At 54.9% G+C, this 20,081-nt stretch overlaps 8 protein-coding genes across 8 annotated transcripts; 2 read left to right on the forward strand and 6 right to left on the reverse strand.

Annotated features, from left to right (window-relative positions):
* Positions 1-536: 536 nt before the first annotated feature.
* IWZ02DRAFT_441280 (ubiquitin 3 binding protein But2 C-terminal domain-containing protein) lies at positions 537-1,767 on the forward strand. The gene is made up of 3 exons (XM_066766902.1): positions 537-909; positions 962-1,186; positions 1,362-1,767. Exons 1-3 carry the CDS (start codon positions 684-686, stop codon positions 1,547-1,549), a joined length of 639 nt encoding a protein of 212 aa, XP_066625854.1. The 5' UTR covers positions 537-683; the 3' UTR covers positions 1,550-1,767.
* Positions 1,768-2,038: 271 nt separating this feature from the next.
* Positions 2,039-3,617, forward strand: IWZ02DRAFT_122201 (Alpha/Beta hydrolase protein). Its single transcript, XM_066761476.1, has 4 exons — positions 2,039-2,226; positions 2,280-2,412; positions 2,470-2,615; positions 2,684-3,617. Exons 1-4 carry the CDS (start codon positions 2,148-2,150, stop codon positions 3,463-3,465), a joined length of 1,140 nt encoding a protein of 379 aa, XP_066625855.1. The 5' UTR covers positions 2,039-2,147; the 3' UTR covers positions 3,466-3,617.
* IWZ02DRAFT_510966 (G protein-coupled glucose receptor regulating Gpa2-domain-containing protein) lies at positions 3,618-4,933 on the reverse strand (the record flags this gene model as incomplete). Its single annotated transcript, XM_066770516.1, has 4 exons — positions 3,618-4,380; positions 4,433-4,568; positions 4,621-4,742; positions 4,798-4,933. Coding segments are annotated over 4 exons (1,005 nt in total), but the record flags the coding sequence as incomplete, so codon positions are not given.
* A 1,180-nt stretch (positions 4,934-6,113) lies between these two features.
* Positions 6,114-7,616, reverse strand: IWZ02DRAFT_487189 (uncharacterized protein; the record flags this gene model as incomplete). The annotated part of the gene is made up of 2 exons (XM_066769336.1): positions 6,114-6,769; positions 6,827-7,616. The coding sequence occupies 2 exons, from the start codon at positions 7,614-7,616 to the stop codon at positions 6,114-6,116; spliced, it is 1,446 nt and encodes a 481-aa protein (XP_066625857.1).
* Positions 7,617-9,290: 1,674 nt separating this feature from the next.
* On the reverse strand, positions 9,291-10,266 carry IWZ02DRAFT_349206 (concanavalin A-like lectin/glucanase domain-containing protein; the record flags this gene model as incomplete). The annotated part of the gene is made up of 2 exons (XM_066764237.1): positions 9,291-9,734; positions 9,907-10,266. Coding segments are annotated over 2 exons (804 nt in total), but the record flags the coding sequence as incomplete, so codon positions are not given.
* Positions 10,267-12,260: 1,994 nt separating this feature from the next.
* IWZ02DRAFT_122337 (major facilitator superfamily domain-containing protein) lies at positions 12,261-14,534 on the reverse strand. The gene is made up of 3 exons (XM_066761477.1): positions 14,076-14,534; positions 13,412-14,025; positions 12,261-13,362 (listed from the first exon to the last, which is right to left on the reverse strand). The coding sequence occupies exons 1-3, from the start codon at positions 14,378-14,380 to the stop codon at positions 12,428-12,430; spliced, it is 1,854 nt and encodes a 617-aa protein (XP_066625859.1). The 5' UTR covers positions 14,381-14,534; the 3' UTR covers positions 12,261-12,427.
* Positions 14,535-15,254: 720 nt separating this feature from the next.
* Positions 15,255-16,853, reverse strand: IWZ02DRAFT_122362 (phytanoyl-CoA dioxygenase). The gene is made up of 2 exons (XM_066761479.1): positions 16,312-16,853; positions 15,255-16,216 (listed from the first exon to the last, which is right to left on the reverse strand). Exons 1-2 carry the CDS (start codon positions 16,595-16,597, stop codon positions 15,534-15,536), a joined length of 969 nt encoding a protein of 322 aa, XP_066625860.1. The 5' UTR covers positions 16,598-16,853; the 3' UTR covers positions 15,255-15,533.
* Positions 16,854-17,272: 419 nt separating this feature from the next.
* IWZ02DRAFT_122409 (amino acid transporter-like protein) lies at positions 17,273-19,548 on the reverse strand. The gene is made up of 4 exons (XM_066761481.1): positions 18,928-19,548; positions 18,761-18,854; positions 18,133-18,687; positions 17,273-18,078 (listed from the first exon to the last, which is right to left on the reverse strand). Exons 1-4 carry the CDS (start codon positions 19,337-19,339, stop codon positions 17,451-17,453), a joined length of 1,689 nt encoding a protein of 562 aa, XP_066625861.1. The 5' UTR covers positions 19,340-19,548; the 3' UTR covers positions 17,273-17,450.
* Positions 19,549-20,081: the final 533 nt, after the last annotated feature.

Consider the following 20,081-nt stretch of genomic DNA (forward strand, 5'->3'; position numbering starts at 1 on the left):
AAAGTCTCAAGCCGTCTTACTGATCGGGCGATACTAACTACTGCAGCTTTGGTTTTGTTACGCCCCCGCTCTCCAGTTTTGCCGCCAATTTGCGCACTGGCAGTATAAAATTACTGCGCAATTGCTCTCTGCGCAGTGTTCCAGCGCTTTTTCCCGGTATCGCAACCCCTAAATTGGTTTGAGGATTGGGGCGTCCGGGGTAGCAGCGGCAGGTCCCGGTCAGAATAGGCAATCCGCCTTCTTTGAGCTTAGAAGAGCGAGCCAAGCTTTGAATCTGGATAAGGGGTCGAGGTGGTGAATGTCATGCTGAGGGTAGCGCGTACTAATTGCGGTATTGGGCTTAGTTCGGGCGCTGACAGATGTGCAGCTGGACTGGGGGGCTGCACTAGCCGAGGGGGAGGCGCCGTTAGTATCTCCCCACTGACGAGACTGATGACTGGAATTGGTGGCGCAAAGACATTGCTGCAGTCTAGAGCTCATGATATGAGCATGGTTTATTCGTGGGTCGTGGGGAGAGGAGATAAATAGTGCTCATCCTGGCCTGGTTCCTGCATCGACACGCTCTACTTATTATTTACTCTCCAGCACGCGGTTACTGGTCAAACATCCACAGACTCAACCGCTATCCCATTCGACCTACTTTGCAAGGCTTGGAAGTTTTTCAAAAGAACACACACATCAATATGGCCATCCTCAAGACCTTATCTCTTGTCAGCACATTCTTCCTTGCAGCCTCGGCAGCTCCATCATGCCAAAAGAAGGCCAGAGATGTGACGTGCCCTGAGGGCGGACTCCTTCCTGAAGACACAAGCGAGTGGCTTTTCCCCGTCGGCATCTACCCGATTTCCAAGAACAACCCTGATACCAACTACGGCACAGTCTACAGCCCAAAAATCACACCCAACGACTGTAAGAAAATGTCGCCCAATCCCCAATATCACGATTAACGCCGCGCCAACAGATTGCACAATCTTCAATCTTTTCGTTCCTGAGTCAGCTGCGGGAAAGACTTGCACGCTTGAATTCTTGTTCCCAGATCACAGCCAACTCGAAACCAGCGACTACACCTTCAAGGATATCAATGGCCAGGATACCATGGAAGGGCACTTCACATTCACTGGCTACGCCTTTGGCACTGGTGCAAATGACTCTACTACGTGGAACAACCAGCCCGCACCGGGTCCAAGTACGTTTATGATTCCATGCCCGTTTTCTGTTTCACCTATTTCTGTGTCTTTCAACTCGGCAAATGTCTCACGTCCATCGCTCTTTCCGTCAGCCTCAGTGTGGCGGAGAGTCACACCGCCACGTGCGATCCTTGTGCAACCCAACTGACATGCTTTGCCTTGCGCGAACCACAGGTCCACCTTCCCCTCCTGCCACGCTGTCCCCGGGCAAGTCTTTCATCATCAACGCTGGAGACTGCGGCGTGCAAGCCGGCCAGGGCTCCCTCGAAGTCAGTGGTATGCTGTGCAGCAACGACACGACGTTTGAATACTTTCAGAACTCTGGCAAGTGCCCGATCGGCTTCTACGTCGTCATCAGCTAGAGGAAAGATGAGCGAGAACAAGCAGAAAAAAGGAGGTTCAAGGTGGCGGAACGACGGCTTGCGATGCTTTAATGTTTTTTGTTCAATTCTTATATGAAGGCGAGATCATGTACAGCTACTTTTTTGTGCGCAGAGCACAGCACCTATTGGCGGATCGACATCAGATAGCAGTCAGCAGAACGAATCAGAAAGACGACCAACAACATGCATCATTCGTTTCCTCGGCTATCAAAGACTTATGGCCACTGCGCCCGCACTTTGCTGACGATTTGCTTGGTCGGTAGCACAATTCCCGGTTCCACAGTCGTCGGCTTGCGCGGATCCTGGTGTAGTTACCCCACAGTAGTCTCCATTTTAAGACCTCCACACGCGCCCACATGCCCACCAAAACCCAACTTGCTTATTCAAGTCGCGATTGAGCAATTGTCGATTTTTTACGTCACCAGTCGAACTGAATTCAGTGCAATTGTCCAAAGTAAAGCGCATGTGCCGTGGTAAAACCTACGCCACGTACCAAGACTTTTGCTGTTGAGCTATCTCCCCAGTTAGTCGCAAAACTGCAGCAGTCGGACACAGACGCAAAGGGACAGCGGAAAAGATGGGCGGGCGGTCACAGAAGGAGCAGCAGCTCTCCTTGGGCGAGAAAGTATCGCTTGCCAAGGTCATATTGATCACTGGTATGTCTGCTTTCCAGTCAAAAAGAGACAGTCCCAACTGAAACTTGTGCCAGTGCTCCAAATTATTCTTGGTACGATATCAACCATCGGAGCGCCGAGAGAAGCGTATTCGGGAGACCGGCGCCGAAATGCCTTCAACATCTATTGCCGTACCTTTTTCTCGCTGGCTTCCTCGAAGCAAGAGCAGTGCGTTGATCAGAAAGAAGGCTTTATTGTGTGATTGCGAACTGACGACAAAGCCAGTGCAATCGTTCCCGATTCAATCGAGACCTACACGACATGGTGCAAGAAAGCCAAAGTATCGCCCGCTACGGAGACGCTGGCAGACGGGACGTCGGCGTCGTGGATTGGCTCCAAGCAGGCCAAGACGATTCTGCTCTACTTCCATGGTAATGATCCGACTCAATCCCTCGCGAGCAGAAAGATAAGGCCAAGCAGGCCCATTGACGCTGAATAGGAGGAGGGTACAACCTGCCGCCAGGCCCGGGACACTACATGCTCTGCGAAGCCTTCGTGCGCGAATTCAGCAGCAGCAAAAGTGTTGACCCACACGGCGGGGGCGACTTCGCCGCGCTGATGCTACACCAAGACCTGGCGCCGTTCCACCCTTACCCACGCCAACTGAGCCAGGCAGTCGCGCTATTCAATCACGTGAGAACGGCGCTCGAAGTGCCGCCGGAGCGCATCCTCATAGCCGGAGACTCGGCCGGCGGCAACCTGGTTCTGGAGCTGCTGAGCCACGTGCTGCACCGGCACCCGGACGAGGCGAACGTGCCGGCTGCCATGTGGAACGAAGGTGATTGCTTCAAGGGCACAGTTTTGATATGCCCATGGACGGACCCTTTTAATGTCGAGTATCCTTCCATGACGAGCGGCGTCAATAGGGATTGTTTGCATCCCGCGTCGTTAAAGAGATGGGCCATGGACTGGTTTGGAGGTGCGCAGGCGGATGCGTACAACCTACCCATTTCGGCGCCGGCGGGCTGGTGGAACGGCGTTGGCGGGATCGTGTCCAATGTGCTGCAAGTTTGCGGGAGGGGTGATTTGCTGATCGACAGCCAGGAACTTTTTGCAAAGCAGTTCAAGGAGCAGTGGGACGGACAGGGGTCCTTTGAGGTTTTTGTCGAGGAGATTGAGACGCATATTTCTTGCATCAGTGACCCTCCGTTTGGAGTCGACCCGCAAGAGATTCCGACGCATGTAATGATGAGGAAATGGCTCAAGGAGAAGGCCTTCTAGATGTTCAGAGCAGTGCAAGATTCAGATACTGGGACGTTGTAAGAGCGAGTTAGGATTTCGGGAAACCTAACCAGGGGGCGATGAAACAAACGACAGTGTAGAGTTAAGAAGGAATGGATGAACAAGCCGAGGCGATGATTGCATTCTCTTTTGCGAAAGCCTTGCCAGATGATGCTGTCAGAAAGCTCTGAATATCGAGAATTGAAGTCGGGACATGAGGTCGTAGGATTCGTCGACAACGAAAAATATAGCAAGGACCAGCGCGCGCAAGAAATTGACCATCCAAATTGTGGTCCAAAGCCTCTCATCCCAAACTCTTCATCCATGCGGCAACGTCTCGCGAATGCTCCTTGTAGCCGTAGGTTATGGCATTGGCAAACCCAATATATTGCGTCGAGCTCTGCATGACGTCGAGCCATTCGTAATCTTTGCCAACGGCCTCCATGATGCGATTTAGGATCCCCGGTATCCAGAGTAGAAGATACAGCATCGGGTAAGTGTTGAGCAGAAGCATTCTCCAGATGTCCCGCTCAACGCTCCTGCTTTGCTTTCTCCTGTGTTTTGTTGTGCGTGCATGACTGGTGCTCGACCTCGACGTGTTGGTCATGGTGTTGGACAGGCTCGTGCTGAGATGGGTTTGCTTAGGCTCCAATCCATTGGGCGCGGGAACCACGGCGAGCTCGTGGTGAAAGCTGCGGCCATGGTCATACGATCCTGTACTGATGGTCTCCGAGATATACCGGAAGCGCTTGCGCATGTAGAAGAAGACGTAGGCGTAAATGACAATGACAATGATGATGATGGCAAAGCGCCAGGCGTGACCCAAGACGTATCGAAGGTACGGTTTTTCTCCTGAGATCCAGCACCAGTTACCGCTTACCGGCGCGATTTGGTGCAGGGCTACGGCCGCAGTGCCTGCTCCACTTGTGAGCAAATACGAAAAACCTGGGGCAACGATTTGACTTACTCGTGGAAAGTGGCACGATCCATATCGAGATGCATATAAGAATCTTCTTGTCGAAGGTAGCATCGAGAATATAGGACTTTAGCTTGATGGTCAATATTGTCACGACCGCTATTGCCAGAATTGAGAAGTCTGCAGCCTTTGTCAAAGTCAGCGAGCCGTCCTGTTCAGTCGTGTTGTGTGCTCCGTACCTGGACGGAAAGTTGCCCGACCCAGCCGTTCAATGTGCAACTATTCGTGGGAACGTGCCGACCAACGTGCGTCATTCGATAAATGCCCGAAACGGTATTATTCAAAGAGTTCAACCACTCTGCTCGCAAAGACATTCGTTAGTTTCGTTCTTGATGCTGTGAATTTGCATGACATACCGGCGAAAGTCAGATTCAGGACGAGCGCGTATCGGAACGAACGCTTCCCGCGTCCCAGAAAGACCCATGATATGAGGACGGCGCTCGTCGCAATGCAGGAGAGAGAGCTGCCGACAAGAGTTGGGATGGCGACCTTGAGGTTAGGAGGGAGCTCGATACCAGAGGGCGTTGCCATAATGTCGTTTGTTGAAGATCAGAACTCGCAAAGCTCTATCGTGTATAAAAACTGGTTGGGGGCACTGCCTGCTTGCCTGAGAGGCCTCATGCCAGCATGTCCCAAGTTCATAAGCAACATGGAGTATGGAGTCTTGTCTTCGTCCAGAGATTAAGCAATAGAAAAGTACCCTCAAGCGAGCTCAGTTTGCGCATCGAACAAGACATCTTCAGATGATACCGGTCACTGGGTAAATCCTACAGCCCTCAATCATCACAGAAATAGTTTCAAGGAGTAAGTCGGTTCTGGGGGCGCCCTACGTGAAACGAGATACGAAGACCGTTGGTGGAGTCCGACGAGTCAATGGCAGCCGCCAAGTTCGCTTTTTTGCCCTAAAAGAACACAAGTCTCGACCACGACTCAGTGATCCGCCGGCCCCTTTGCCCCGGAGTAGAACCTATCCTCTGCTCTTTGGTGTCTTTGGACAGCGACAACGAGACTTGCTTAGCTCATCGTGCGGATTGTTCTCCAGCGGTACGTCGCAGCTGGGCGCCCAGAGCAATTGGCAAGGCGGAATCCATATTCAGGGACCAAATTGACTTCCGGTACCGCACCGCTTCAGCGGCTTGGCTATCCGTTGATATCAATCTGTCGCGACGAAGTAACGGTTCCAGGGCTCCGTTGGTGGTCCATCAATCTCGGTTTTGCTTCAACAGCAAAGTCGGCCAGGACACTACGGCAAGACTTTGGCGAGTTTACCTGAGCCACTTCAAGCACAGCTCTTCATACGTTCAAAGGCTCGATTTGAAATCCTTCCCGCGTGTTCCTAGCTTGCCGTTGAAGCTAGTGGCGGTGTTGACAATTCCAGAGGACTTCGCGAACGAATGAGCGTCAATGCGGCCCGGGCCGACCTGTTTCGAAGTTCTGCAAATGACTGCAGGAAAAAGACTCGCAATACATTGGCAGGTTGCTAGTGCGCAGAGCTGTCAAGGTTGTGAGAGAACCAGGCTGAATAGCGAGAGTCGTGGCACACCGGCACGGCTTCTTCATGTTGTGACTTATGGATGCTCCTCATTGACGTCCTTGCAGGCGGTTCAACGCCCTCAGACACTGACGCACCTCAAGCGGATTGTTCTGAGAGGGAGCATTCAAGTGTCGTGTGCTATTCAAGATCGAAGTAGACGGTCGCTCCCATACCAATCCTCCCGGCCCCTCGCAGGTTTCGTTTGATCGTCTCCTCCACCTCCGCCATCTCTTCCTGTACAAAGCTTTCCAGTTCTGACTTCGCGCCGACCCTCCACTCCTCCCACCGCGCCTCCGCCTCGTCCAAACCCAATTCAGCGTCGCGCCGAGCGTCGTGAACTTCGGCATCCATCATGTATTCAATGGCCGCTATTCGTTCGTCGAAATGTCGCTTGAGCTCGGCGATTTGTTGTGCGTTTGAAGATCTTGCGTTTTCAGTGTCCGAGATAAGACGAGAAAGCTGGTCGCTGAGCTTGTTGATGCGATTCTCGAGTGTGTCTATGCGCGTTTCTAGAGGATTTGTCGCTTGTTGCGGTTCTCCGTCAGGGGCAGACGTGGGTTCCTGGGTTTGTTGTGGTTCCACAATTGGCAAGCCCTCTGGCTTGAATGCTTCTTGTTGTCCTGCAGAGGACGGCCTCATCTCTTTCCGCAAACCTTTCACCTCGCTTCTCAAGGACTGAAGTTCTTCCTGCAGACATCGTTTCCACTCTTCCTCGTCATCTTCGGTGTCTCCAGGAGTGTTCACATGCGCAAATTTGACTCTCTTTTTGGATAGAGCCGTTTCTGGCGATAATTCTGCTCAAATTTGCGTTAGACATTCGCTTCCGTCGCTTTCAAGGGGGAAAGACTTACCACGTCGTGATTTTTTGAGAGTTGATTTGCTATCCAGCTGCAGAGGGGGAGCAGGACCAATCTCGTCGTAGGATGGTGGGCTGGCGTTCTCATCGGGCAAAGATGTGGTCTCGAGTGTTTCCCAATCGAGTAGAATCGCTCCCCTGCCGCCATACATGCGTTTGAATTCAGGCCAGTCCGCACGAAATTGGTGCCCTTCGCTGAACATCGCGCCAAGACGTTGAGCTTGACTGTCTGAGATATACTGGCTAGGGACATAGAGGGTGAATTTGGCGACTTGGGCGAGTGACTTGAGCCTTTCGAATGCTTCTCGTGCCTTCCTGGTCTTTGGAGTCCTTGCTGTTTCAGGGCCAAGAAGGGAGCCAGGCGTCGTCATATCGAACTCGAGACCGACAACTTGAGCTGCGGCACTGCTTTGCTTGCTGCCCACAAAGACACCTTGTATCGAATCCGGTACGCTTTCGGCGCGGGTTATTCCTTTGATGTTGACTGGATCAAGCAAGAGGTGGACGTAGGTGGTGCGCGCAAAGGCTTTCAGCTCAACAGGCACACGAATGTCGAACAACGCTGAAGATCGAGACGAGTTCAGACGAATATCAGCAACGACTCTATTTCCCACGTTGCCGAGCTTGCATCCAATATAGTTTGATGGTCCTTCATGGAAACGCCATCCAGCAATGACCGGAGCAGAGATATCCAGGTGGAGTTGGTGCCATGCGTTTGAAGCCTCCGGGCAAGAGTCAACAGCGGCGCTTGAAGCCTTCAGGTTACAGTCATCAAAGGTTGCCATCGTCATAAGATTTGGTGAAGCTATGTCTACGCCTCACCATTAGCAATCACTGGAACTTTGATAGCGGGAACAAGACTTGTCCAAATATCCTTGAACTAATAAAAATCCACCGCCAATCCGAATTTGAAACCTTCCCCACCCCCGCTCAGATCACGGTTTACGCCTGCACCAGCGAGACAGCCCCTCAGACACCGGAGACACAGTCGGGTCCAACCGAGAGGTTAGACACACACAGACCCCAGATCTTTCACCAAAGGTGCGGGTTAGGCACGTTTGGTGAGTGGATACTGGCAAGCTGGCCTGCTTGTGAGCATCGGGTGTCTTGAAGAGTGCCTGGCGGGCAAGCACGGCACAACACCACTGTAAAGTGATGTGCGCCTGTAAACCGGAGCTGACGGATGCTCCCACAAAGCCACCTTGTGTCCTCCAATGATCGTTTCGAGCGAAGGAGTCGAGCAGTGGAGAGTCGAGCCGAAGGTGAAAGCCGACGGCGTCGGGGCGAGGTGGGTGCGTCGGAACGAAGCTGTCGGTCGCAAAAGGGCGCTGGCGAAGATAATTTCAAAGACCGAAGAAATGACGGGCGATGGAACGACCGGCAACGAGATGAAAGGTGACGAAAAGACGTGACGGGGAGCGACGTAGCGATGGTGTTGTGGATGTAAAGGAACGAGGTTGGGACGGTGAGTCAAGCGACCGTGCCGGCCAATCCATGCGCGGCGGATGACATAAGCCCGCTTGGCGCACAGACGCAACATGTCGTTGCCGCCTGCCCGGCCAAGTCCCAAGTAACCTCGCATCTACATGTGGCTCCCGACTCCTGTGGCTCCGCGACAAAGTTGTGGTCAAATCGCACAGCGGAAGAGAAAGCGCTTTGTAGGAGCATTTTGGCGCTCTAATCACCTCGGATAGCTGCACTCAAGACAGCAACTCGATACCGACACCCTTCCCTGCGCTCGAAGGATCCAAAGGACGGACGCTGCAGTCTTCTCGAAGCAACTCCATGATAGTCAAGACAAGAAAGCGAAAGAAGTTCTGGATCTCTTTGGTGATGGCATTTTTCGACGACAGTAATCTCTGGCTCACTACCCAGTGACTACTTACCTATCGCCAACTACCTGCCGACCCAATGCCCAGGCAAAGAAAGGAACAAACGCTCCTGGCTATCAAAAAACAAGTCATACACGGTCGGGAAGACCTCCAGGAGGAATTCAATCGGGCCAGCCAGAAGAAAGGAAAACACTCAATGCCAAAATGAAAGATCAAACAACATTGGCTTTCGAGCCGTCGCACCGCTGCGTAGGGAGCCGCTGCAAAGCCGCAAGGACATAAGACTTGTCTTAATGATTTCCCCCTGACCAAAAGGGTCAAAAAGAGCAAAGCTCTGCAGCCTGCTGTCAGCACCGACAGGACCAAGCGAAATCAGAGGAATGCGGCAACGGCCAGGGCACCCGCAGCAACGAGCGCGCCCGATTGCCACGTGCCAGCAACAGCTGCGCCCGTATACACCGCGCCGCCGGGCGTAGGCGTTGACGCAGACGGGGTAGCAACAGGGGTAGAAGCTCCAACGCCGCCAGCTCCAGGCGTCGAAACAACAACAGGAAACGCACTCGAACTGGAAACAGAACTAACACTGGCACTAACACTGGCAGTGCTACTGCTGCCACTCGCACACAAGCCCAACCGCACAATGCTATCCGAGTCGCCCGACGTATCCGTCCAGTTATACGCAACGGCAGGATTGTAATTCGTAATGGTGACCTTCTCGACAGTCATGGTCCACGGCATGCCGGCGGCGGCGCTGTACGTCGTGTTGCCGCCGGCCCACTCGCGCGTCCAGTAGCCGTTGGAGCTGTCGCCGCCGGTCCAGATGCCCAGCTTGACGGCCATGGGCGTCTGCGGGTAGTTTGCGCCGTTGAGCGCTGCCGAGCGCGCCAGCGTGCGCTGAACCGTGCCGTCGATGCTCCAAGTAAGCGCCGTCGGCGTCCAGTCGATTGTGTAGACGTGCGACGTGTCTTGCGGCGTGCTGACTGTGTGGTAGTCTTCTCTGTCGTAGGTGGTCGTGTTGCCTTTGCCGAAGTAGTTGCTTTCGACTTCGGTGTTTTCGCTGCCGAAGAATTCCTGTGGATTTTTCGTTAGTTTGCGCCATGCTCCGCTGCTCAATCAGGGAAATCTTGTGAGTCTGTGGTAAGTCATGCTCAATGAGAAAACAACAGCGACTGGCGATTGCTCCCAAGACATGACAGAAGACTCCCACCTCCACCAAAGACTGAGCAGAAAAAGCCAAACTCACCCAGTCAACCTCATCATAATCCGCACTCTCCAACACAACACTACTAATAATCCCCTGACCTGGCGCCGACTTCATCGTCACCTCAACCTTGCCGTAGAAGATGTAAAAATCCGTCTGCATGGTGGGCGCATCGCCCTGCTTCGCAATCGTGAACTCGGCCCCGGCCGACGTGTAGTCGACCGAGCCGTACGTCATGCTCCACGACGTGTTTTGGCCCGCCGTGAAGTCCGTCGTGAAGGACGCCTTCCACAGTCCCGGGTTCGGCGTGCAGGGGAATTGCGAACTGTTGGTTGGGTTGCAGGTCGTTGCGGCGAGGGCGGCGCGGGGGAGGAGAAGCGCGGTTGCGGCCGCTGCTGCTGTGGCGGTGGAAAAGCGTGGTGGGTGCATGTTGTTGTTTGTTTGTGTGTGTTTTGATATGAACCACAGGCTGGTGGACGTGCCAGAGGTTGAAGGAGGCGGTCCAGAGACGCAGGACCAGGAGACAAAGCAAGATGAGCTAAGTGAAAGCAGAGGGAAAAGAGAGCAAGAAGACAAAAGAGGGAGGACGATCTGATATTGAATCAAATGACCCCGTGGCAGCCAAGGAAGCCGAGCGTGGCAAGAAGAAGAACCAAGTCAACCGCCTTTCCTCCAGAACGAACGTCGCACAGAGTCCAGTCCAGTCCAGTCCAGCCCCGACAATAAGAAAGAGCTTCACCGTTGCTTAACATGGCAGAAAGAGACAACACCCGAGAGACAAACAATCTACTGGGACATGCTGCCACGCAGGCGCAGCAAGTGCACGTAGGTCCCCACGCATCTCGTACGTTCGCAGCCCACAGCAGCTGACGACGACTAAGGGTCACCAAGGGTAGTCTCTTCGGTCCCGCGGACTTGAGGAGTGCCAAAAATGCCCAGCCAGCCAGCCAGCCATTCGCCATGTCATCTCGATTGCTCGTTGGCCGCGCGAAAGGCGCGCTGAGCAAGCGTTACTACGCGGACAGATGGATGCGCTTCGAAAAGAAAAGAGAACCCCCCCCCCCCAAACAAACAACTTCAGTGGCGCCGTTGCTGTGTCAACTGGCGCATCACCACGTGCGGTGCGGCGTGGTGGTGGGCAGAGAACAAAGGCATCGTGAGGTAATAGAATGGACGGGTGATGTGTGCAGTTGGCGTACTGGCTGCCCGCGTCGAAGAGCTGACGCGGACCGTGGAGACGAACGGCGACGCCACCGCCTGGCAGTAATTGCGCCGAGAGGCCGCTGGCCCTGTTGCTTGACGCGTACCTACATTTCTACCCTCGAACGGCATCTTTTGCAAAAACTTTTGGCGGTGCTGATGGTAACGAGAGGGTTGGTTCGTTAGGGACACACTCTCTGCAGGAACAAACATTCCGGAGGAGCAATTTCCAAGCATTCCCAGAAAACGCGCTCAAAGCTCTCATTCTCCTTCATCATCACCTCTGGGACCGAAGCCATTAGCACATCTCCAGATTCCACTCACCATACCAACGGCGTCAGGTCCGACACGCCCATTACATCATGCTCCCTTCTCAGATCCATCCACGGTGCGCCAATCTGTCTGGTGCCCTTCCTCGGGTTCTTCACATCCCGCGCGTGTCGCATGGCATTTGACAGGACGGGAGGCTTGACAGGGCGCCGCACCACTTGAGAGAATGCGGGGAACATTCGGGCGTCCCTGTCACAGCAGTTCCTCATTCTTCCCTTGCTTCCATTCGCGTCGCTTTCTTTTCCCCGTCATCCATCCTGGTACAGTGGTCGCCGGCAACGGCATCGAAGGAATATATCCTCTAGCGCCACCAAGGTACTCGCATGCTCCACACCGCTGCATCGCGCGCCGCAGCAGACGCTGCATTCAGCTCTCGTCCGTCCGTCCGTCCGTGGTTTGGCTCGATTTGAGCCGCTTAAGCTTTGACTTGAATATTCGACAAGCGAGCAGTGAGTGCGACGACAAGTCCGAGAGCCGAGCGCAATTGGTTTCGAAGGCCTGTCGTCGTGTCGCGGGAAAAGCCGGTAAGAGTCGTGGAGGACGTCTCCATGAGTTGAAGAATTGCGATCGCTACATGGTGCGGTCGAGGGCAAACAGAAATTGCCAAGTGACGGAAAGCCCGAACGTAGCAAAGTGCTCGTGCATCAAAGGAGCAGCAAGTAGACCAATCAACGCCTTTTCGTCTTTCTATTCTTTTTGAGCGCGCGGATCTTCGCCATGCGCCGTGACTGTGCAGTGAAAAGAGCGAGCAGAAGTAGTCGACAACGAAAGGAAGAAAACAAAAAAGTGGTATCACGAGAACTACGACCAATCCCAGACCCGACACCATTCATAACCCATCCCAGCAATTGTTCATCCACCATTACGGTCATCAATCAAGATACCTCGACCATCCAACAAAGTTTTCGAATCTCCTCCAGATGGCACGGCGTCGTCGCCGTGGCTGTGGTAGCTAGCTGCGCCGCAGATGATTGAATGTTTCTATCCACTGCACCGCAACGGCCGCCCAAGAGCAAAGATGCACGCTTATTTCTTACAACACGTTGCCCTTGACCTGCTTCTTGGCGACATTGTAGTCCTTCCAGACGGCAATGGCAGGGAAAGCAAGCACCAGGAAGGCCGTCGCCGCAATGGCGCCGTTGCGCTGGCTCTGACCCCAAGCGTAGTTGATTGCATCGCGAGTCTCCGAGCCCACGGGGAAGGTTTTCTGGTAGGTGTAGCCTTGGATGTAGATGTTGTTCCAGTCGGACTGTTCGGAGGCAGGGAGGCGGCTTTGGAGCGCTTCAGGGAAAGTGTTGGCATAGATGGCGGCTGAGATGGCGTAGCCAACGGAGCCGCCGACAGACGACGACAAACCGATGAGAGACAGCATGAGGGGAACGCCGTCATGATCAGCAGCAGCCATGACGGCCATGTCCTCACCAATGACAAGAGTGCCACCGCCAAAGGCGATGAAGATTTGGCACATGATTATGTAGCCAATACCCTGTTCGGATCCCCGGAAGTGAATCATGAGACCAGCACCGAGCATCAGAAGAGGCAAGCCAAAGAAGAAACAGGCCCACTTGAAGCGCTTGGTGAGGCGCACGTAGATGCCGAAGACGACGCCCCAGAAGCAGGAACCGACATTGTAAATCTGTCCCATGTAGCCAGCCATGGAAACACTGAGGTCGTAGACGACCATGTTGAAATTGAGGAAGTAAAGGTCCCATGCGTAGAAGGAGAAGTAGGAAATGGCAGCGAGACAGCAGGCACCCAGAACGGTGCGCTGCTTGAATAGCTCCCAGCGAATGAAGTGCACGCGGGTGCCCCACTTCTCCCAGGCGGCGAAAACGAAGAAGAGACAGAAGCCGACGACGATGGGGGCGATGAAGGAGGCGCTGTGATACTGGGCACGGCCGTACTGTTGCAGGCTGAAGGGCAGGAGGAACAAAATGAAGGCGGCCATGAGCAAAAGCGCACCAACAACTACAACTGTGTTAGTAGGAGCTAAATGGGGCAAATGATTTCAACTGACCATCAAATTCGTGAATGTAGTGGACAAGGGATTGCATGGCAGTGCGTCCGCTGGGTTCCCGCTTGTAGACACCCAGCTTGATGGCCTTGTTCTCGTAGTACTTGAAGACGGCAGCAAGAGGGAGGAAAACGAAGGGTTGGATGATGGCAAAGGCACCAAACGACCAGCGCCAACCAGACGTGTCAATGAAGGACTGAGCGGCAAGCGGACCGACAAAGGCCGTGGCGATGAAGGGAGTGCTGGCGTAGGCGAAAGCAAAAGCACGGTTGATCAGGCCCGAAGTGTCGGCAATGAAGACGTCCAAGATCAGGTAAACAGCGTCGTAGCCGATCCAGTACAGAACGTAGCCAGCAGCATAGCCATCGGGACCATTGCAGGCAGCCTGGATGATGATGCCAAGAACGTAAACGGCTACGAAGAACATGAGACCCTCGGCACGACCCCAAATGTTGATGATCTTAGCTATGGGGAGCTTCAGGACACCGCCGATGATGGTTCCAAGGATGTTGGCAGTACTGATTTGAGGGGCAGTCGAGAAGTTGGCGTAAGCGTAGACGAGAACATTGGAACTGATTGAGGAGTGGAAAGCCAGCATGAAGAAGCAGACCCAGATCCTGGTAGCGAGTCAGTGATGATCCAATGGAATGAGAATTGAGAAACTCACCATGCGTAGAGGGCGTAGATGGTCTTCCTGCCCCATACGAGGGCAGCAGCCTCAGCCTTTTGCACACCGAGGTAGGCGTCCTTGGTAACCTCGTCAGGGTGCTGCTCGATTTCCTTTTCGTTCCTGGCCTCGAGGCTTCGGGTGTCGGAGCCACTGGTGTCGGTGCTGGGGACAGTCTTGACGTCGAGAGCCTTGGGTTCCTGCACACCAGCCTCTGGCGAAGCAGGCTGAGGCTCGTCAGGATTTGCCATGGCGGCGACATGACGCGAGTCCGGACGACCTCTGATCTGGTCAATGACACCCATGACTGTTGGTAGTAGATTTTGGGAGGGTGGTGTGTAGAGAGAGGGAGCCGACTCGGATCAGATAGGGCGGGGCATGAGCAAAATATATCGATGTCGGTCAGGCCAGCGTCGAGTGAAGTTCAGTTCAGCAAAGAATTGGGCCGGGGCCGAGCTGATCGGAAACGGAAGCGGTGGTCGTGGGTTTGGTACGGACGAGAGGCCAGCAAAAAGAGGAAAAGCCGACGTCTCGACTGGCCGCCCATCAGCCGAGTGGAGAGGGAGCCGGAGGATGCCAGCCACTGGGCGATATCGGTCGGGGCAGAGGGCCAATGGAGAAGGCACCACGGGCTCGCCTGGCCGAATCTAATCTGATCTGGGCATTGATTGCCGCCGCCGCCTTCTTCTTCTTCTTCTTCTTTTTTTTTTTTTTTCTTTTCCTTCCCCTGCTTCGATTATTATTATTTTTTTTCGTCTCGCTTACCGGCTGGTGGTCAGTGTTTGACGTCCTCATGATCGCGATGCTAGGTCGTCGCCCAAGAAACGCCAAAAACGAACAAGCTTCTCAGCCTCATCCACGGTCCGCGGCACAAGCTACTCGCCAAGGACGGCTCGGCTAGTTGTCTTATCGATCAATCAGGCCCTGATAGACTGGAACAAGACAACCAAGACAGTAGTACATCGCCGTCCAGATGTCGTGGTGGCGACCTAGGTAACCACCTGGAACCGTGTGGTGCCGTGGCGAACTGAGCCTGACCATGGCGTGGCCCACCACGACTTTGCCGAAGTCCACCTCACATACCTAGTCGTGCGCCGGCCGGACGGGAGCCCTCGTCCGTCAATCTACCCCATCCGAGCTCACGCGCTTATTCGCTGGACGACGTGCCTATTCCAGCACCCAATTCGCGGCCTGCGCACGACAGGCCATATCGATCCTGCTCCCTGCAGAGGTCCAGGCGCACCGTCCAAAAGCCTCAAATGCTTCCCTCCGCCGGCCACTGTCACTGCAACACACCACTGTCCGTCCGGCTTCTCTCGCTCAACCTCACTGTCCAAGAAGGGGGCGCTGGTGCTTCAATAATCCTGTACTCGCCTTGGCTGCTTACGTCCGAATGAGATCCCTGGGCCGTGGAGCCATCTCCGCCGACAGGAACATTAAACGACTCCGCATGAACCCTTATGCCTCGAGCTTCGAGAACCCCTGCTGTGGCGGCTGCAGCCAGTTGCGCTCGTCATACTCGTTTTGGCCCTCAATCACGTGGAACGTGTATATGAAGCGGCTTTTGCCGCTCAGGTTCTTCTCGCTCTTGTGCAGCACGTTGCCGTGGATCAGGACCAGCGTGCCCGCCTTGACCTCGCCCAGCGTGTACTCGACCTCGCTCTGTATGTCGGTTGTGGCCCTGGAATCCACGCCACCTCCTTCACGCAGCGCCTGAATGTCTGGGGGAAATTGTGCCCCGTCGTGGTTGTCTACGAAGCCCGTGCCACCCTCGACCATCCTCACAAACCGCTGCTTGACCGGGCTCGTCTTATGCGTGCCCTTGGCGAAGCTCAAGCACCCGTTGTTGACCGTGCAGTCCTCGAGCGCATACCAAAAGCCCACGGCGCTCGGCGGATTCGTGTAGAGGAAGGGCGAGTCTTGGTGAGGCGGCACGCGGCCCCCAATCTCTGGCTGCTTGCAAATCACCATGGACTGCAGCACGCGAGGATCGTGAAATCCCAGCGCCTTTGCGATGGCAGCGTTCCTGGCCGAGAGCGAGATGCGGCGGAACGGGGGCGAGAGCTCATGAATGTAGTGGCCAATTTTGTTGATGGCACGCTCCTTGGGCTTGGTGAGCTCTCCAGCCTCGTTGAAGGCGTCTGCGCTCAAACGTATGATGTTAGCCTGACGGTAGCACCGGTACCGGCACGAAAAACCTTGTCGCACGCACGCACGCACGCACGCTTTCACGCACCTTGCTCAAAAAAGAAGCGAATCTTGTCCCCGCTCTCCAAGAAGTAGTCGTCACCAACGTGATCCTCCTTCTCACCCGTTGAGAACTTGGTCATGGGATGGTCCGCAATGGAAACGTCGCGCAGCATTGTCTGCGACTCGTCCAGCAGCGCGGCCACGTCGTCGGCGCTCAGCTCGTCCGCCAGTATGAGGTATCCATTTTGATCAAAGAAGCGTCGCTGCTCAGACGTCAATCCGAGCGCAGGGACGCCCGCTGCTCCTTCGTGGGTCGAAGACGGCGTCGTCATGGTTTGGCAATCGGCGTCCGTCCGTATAGTGGGTATTTGGTTCGTTGTTTGTCGATATTATTATTATTACGTGCGGCAAGGATGCGGTTCGTTTGGCAGCGGGCGGGCGGCGCAGGTGGCAGGCTCGCGAGCAGCTGAGACTCTGAGCGAGACGAGCGCCAGGGGGGGTTGCGCGGCGAATGGTGGTGAGGTTGATCTGGCCGATGAAGGGCGAGCGACGTTTTAGAAATGCAATCACTAGCTGCCTGCTGCGAGCTGCGGGATGAGTGAGCCTTTCCTTGTTTGCTGCCCCGCAGTGAGTGACGAGGATCGTCCGTCGGCCGTGGCCCCCTTGCTCCCATGGAACCGCGCAACCGACGAACCGCTCACTTCGGCTTTTCGAGTCATCTGCCGGCCGCCGCGGACGTGAAAGACTCCATTGACCTCGTGGAGCCGTGTCTCTTCCAGGCGGGAACCCCGAAACTTTGCCCAGACGACGTCAGTCGACAACACACCTAACTCTCTTTCAGGAAAGACAAGAAGCAGCTGAAGGCTTTGGAAAGAAACGATTTTGAGGAAAAGAATCAAAGCCGTGATAAAACGTAGGAAGGACCCAAACCAGCTTCCAAAGCAGCAACTCCACAATGGACTCAAGGTAGGTATGGGGCACGTTCACTCTTCCTACACATGTATAAGAGTGAAAATGCAATTGAAATGGCAAAAGCGAAGTAAGGTAGCTGCAGAAAGCGTGAGCTTGGATTTCGATGGCGTCTATTTTGAAACCAAGCGGTCTGTTGTCTAGATATTTGCTCTATCCAAAAGCCCGTCTATTCATTTCTATTGCGCCTGCTGTCCTCAGGCCAATTCCACCCATTCACACCTCTCCACCCTTCCTCGCCTTCCATCGCACCCCAAGAGAGCGCCGTGCATCCTCCCAAATGCCGCGCGGCGGTTCCGTCTCTGCCTCGTGCGCATCGATGCGCGGACGCTCCCAGACTAGATCGGCCTCGCCTGGAGGCACGAGGCGAGTGCGCATGACGACCTTGAAGACCACATACAAGATGATGCAGACAAACACCATGGTGTAGTAAGTAAAAAAGGTGCCGACATTCCACCAGCCGCCGGGCAGAAAGACAGTGTAGCCGTAAGCACCAACAGTGCCAATCATGAGGAACAGTCCAGTCCAGGCGACGTACGGCTGGCCCCAGCCGCGGTAGGGCAGGTTGACGCGGTCGTAGCCTTGGACGCGCATCGCACGGTAGAAGAAGAGGTAGATCAGGCACATGAAGATGTAGTTCATCAGCTGCGAGGCTTGCGTCAGGTTGGCCAGCCACTTGAGTCCTTCGGCGGCGCCACTGCCGACGCTCAGGAAAGATAGAAACGGGAAGATCATGGTGATGCCAAAAGCGTAGATGGGCACGCCGCGCCGCGTCACTTTGGTCAGGAAGCGTGGCGCGTGGCCGTCCAGCGCCAGTGCGTAGAGTGTGCGAGTTGCGGCGTATCTGTGATCAAATTGTCAGCCCAAGAGAAGCACTCGCGCGCAGTGGACTCCTAACACATAGCTGTTCCCAGCACTGAAAATCGCAGACACCATCAAAGCATTGGTCAAATCTGGAAGCACGCCAATCGCCATGTTTTGCATCGCGATGACGTAAGGGCTGGCGCCCGCGTTGCCTGTGTCTCCATTGCCCAACAGGGTGTTCAGCTTTGGGTCGTTGTATGGCAGCACTATGCCCACACACAGTGCGCCCAGGATGTAAAAGCAGCCGAAGCGCCAGTACACCGTTTTGAAAGCCTCCTTGATTGTCTTCCTTGGGTAAATTGCTTCTCCCGAAACCATGGCAATGTATTCAGGTCCAACGATTGTAAACGAGCCTTGGAAAAAGGCACCGAGGAATCCATGGAATCGCCCAAGATTCCCAATTGTCACATATGTGGTGAAGGCGCCTGGATCGCGCCAGTAGCGGAAGCCGTAGGCATCGTGCTTGGGGTTGCCGCCAACCATTGTAACGAAAGTGAAGCCGAAAAGAATGAGGATAAGGATGACCTTTCCTGATGCGAGCCAGAATTCCGTCTCGCCGTACCAGCGGACCGTGAAGACATTGATGATTCTTTGGGCCGGATTAGCAGGGTGCTCTTGCGCACGTTTCGGGAGCATTCATGAGCGAGGGCAACAAGACGGACCCGTAGAAGACGATGCAGGCGATGCATACAGCGGCAGTTGGGATATTGTTGCTCCAGTACTGTAGGACCAGTATGAGGGCGGATATCTCGAACGCTGTGTACATTATCAGTCTACAGGAGGCCTTTTGGTCCCACCTAGGTAGTGAGACACTGAAAGTCGAGCATACGGATCAGAATGGCCTCATATAAATAGAAGTTCCATCCGCTGCAAAATCCTAGTGAGGAATCGACCCATTTGGACGCCATGCGCACCCAGGATCCGCTGACGGGCATGAAGACGGCCATCTCGGCCATGGTGCTGTTGACCAGGGCAAGGGCGCAGCTGTATAGGATGAAGCCGAGGAGCAAACTCGCCGGTCCGCCTTCAATGAGCCCAAAGCCGATGCTCACGAAGAGGGCTGTCCCAATGCTGCCACCAATGGCTATCCATTGAATCTGCCGGTTGGAAAGGTTGCGATGCAGATGGTCGACTGGCTGGGTTGTGGCATTTTCGAGCGAGTCTGATTCGGCGGTGTACGCAGGAGTCTCGCGCAGGGCAGCGTCGCCAGGGCGTTTGGACTTGGTGTTATTCGTGTCCATGGCGTCGATGGCTCATGGTGCAATAGAGCCATGGCTACGAGTAGGCGCAGGAGTGGATGGAGGTTGTGTGCCACATCAGCATCCAGCCGGGGCAGGACGTGATAGGTCCATTGTGGATTCTCCCAAGGCCCTTGGCAAGATCAGGTCGTACACGTATCGAGAGACGGCAGAGATTGGGCGTTGGTGCGGCTCTGGTTGGATGGTTGGTTGGTAGGCCGGAGGGATTTCTGCCGTTCCGTCTCGCTTGGGCAGGTCGACGGCACGTACCCGACCTGACCTGTCTTGTTCCTCTGCGTCGTTCGATCCTCATGCCGCCATCCCGGCTTCAACGGCTACGCTGTGCTCGTCTTCTTCAGTCGTTGGGCGGTGGTGGTGCATGTCCTGCAGCTGGGCTGTCGAGTACATGTATTCCGCACTTCTAGCACACGGCCCCGTGCTTCCCGGCCACCGTTGGTCGTCTTCGGCCTCGGCTTTCTATCAACGCGCGCTCCGTTCGCACGGCCTTCCCCTGGACGGACTGGTCGTCTTCGCTCGCTCTCAATCGCGTGCGAGCAGGAACCAGTTCCTTTAAGACGCTATCGCTGGCTCTTTCTTCCCCTTGCCGATACCCGTCCAGACGCAGATTCCACCTTCGACCTGCGTGGATTGTGCGAGCCAGCCCCGATCGCGGTCCGAGCACCATCTTCGAACTTCCAACCGCGACCACGGATGAATCGACACTTGCTGACTGCATGGCTTCGCT

Source organism: Phyllosticta citriasiana, assembly GCF_038021145.1.
Source record: "Phyllosticta citriasiana strain CBS 120426 chromosome Unknown IWZ02scaffold_2, whole genome shotgun sequence".
Lineage (NCBI taxonomy): Eukaryota > Fungi > Ascomycota > Dothideomycetes > Botryosphaeriales > Phyllostictaceae > Phyllosticta > Phyllosticta citriasiana.

What these genes read in the sequence shown, in the direction of transcription:
- IWZ02DRAFT_441280 (XM_066766902.1), top strand. Translation starts at nt 684, where the DNA reads ATGGCCATCCTCAAGACCTTATCTCTTGTCAGCACATTCTTCCTTGCA. An exon ending in AAAAATCACACCCAACGACT is followed by an intron (nt 910 to 961) that starts GTAAGAAAATGT and finishes CCGCGCCAACAG; the next exon opens with ATTGCACAATCTTCAATCTT. An exon ending in CCAGCCCGCACCGGGTCCAA is followed by an intron (nt 1,187 to 1,361) that starts GTACGTTTATGA and finishes CGCGAACCACAG; the next exon opens with GTCCACCTTCCCCTCCTGCC.
- IWZ02DRAFT_122201 (XM_066761476.1), top strand. Translation starts at nt 2,148, where the DNA reads ATGGGCGGGCGGTCACAGAAGGAGCAGCAGCTCTCCTTGGGCGAGAAA. An exon ending in CAAGGTCATATTGATCACTG is followed by an intron (nt 2,227 to 2,279) that starts GTATGTCTGCTT and finishes AACTTGTGCCAG; the next exon opens with TGCTCCAAATTATTCTTGGT. An exon ending in GCTTCCTCGAAGCAAGAGCA is followed by an intron (nt 2,413 to 2,469) that starts GTGCGTTGATCA and finishes CGACAAAGCCAG; the next exon opens with TGCAATCGTTCCCGATTCAA.
- IWZ02DRAFT_122337 (XM_066761477.1), bottom strand. Translation starts at nt 14,380, where the DNA reads ATGGGTGTCATTGACCAGATCAGAGGTCGTCCGGACTCGCGTCATGTC. An exon ending in ATCTACGCCCTCTACGCATG is followed by an intron (nt 14,026 to 14,075) that starts GTGAGTTTCTCA and finishes ACTCGCTACCAG; the next exon opens with GATCTGGGTCTGCTTCTTCA. An exon ending in CTACATTCACGAATTTGATG is followed by an intron (nt 13,363 to 13,411) that starts GTCAGTTGAAAT and finishes ACACAGTTGTAG; the next exon opens with TTGTTGGTGCGCTTTTGCTC.
- IWZ02DRAFT_122362 (XM_066761479.1), bottom strand. Translation starts at nt 16,597, where the DNA reads ATGACGACGCCGTCTTCGACCCACGAAGGAGCAGCGGGCGTCCCTGCG. An exon ending in TCGCTTCTTTTTTGAGCAAG is followed by an intron (nt 16,217 to 16,311) that starts GTGCGTGAAAGC and finishes GTTTGAGCGCAG; the next exon opens with ACGCCTTCAACGAGGCTGGA.
- IWZ02DRAFT_122409 (XM_066761481.1), bottom strand. Translation starts at nt 19,339, where the DNA reads ATGGACACGAATAACACCAAGTCCAAACGCCCTGGCGACGCTGCCCTG. An exon ending in ATATGAGGCCATTCTGATCC is followed by an intron (nt 18,855 to 18,927) that starts GTATGCTCGACT and finishes TAATGTACACAG; the next exon opens with CGTTCGAGATATCCGCCCTC. An exon ending in GCCTGCATCGTCTTCTACGG is followed by an intron (nt 18,688 to 18,760) that starts GTCCGTCTTGTT and finishes TCCGGCCCAAAG; the next exon opens with AATCATCAATGTCTTCACGG.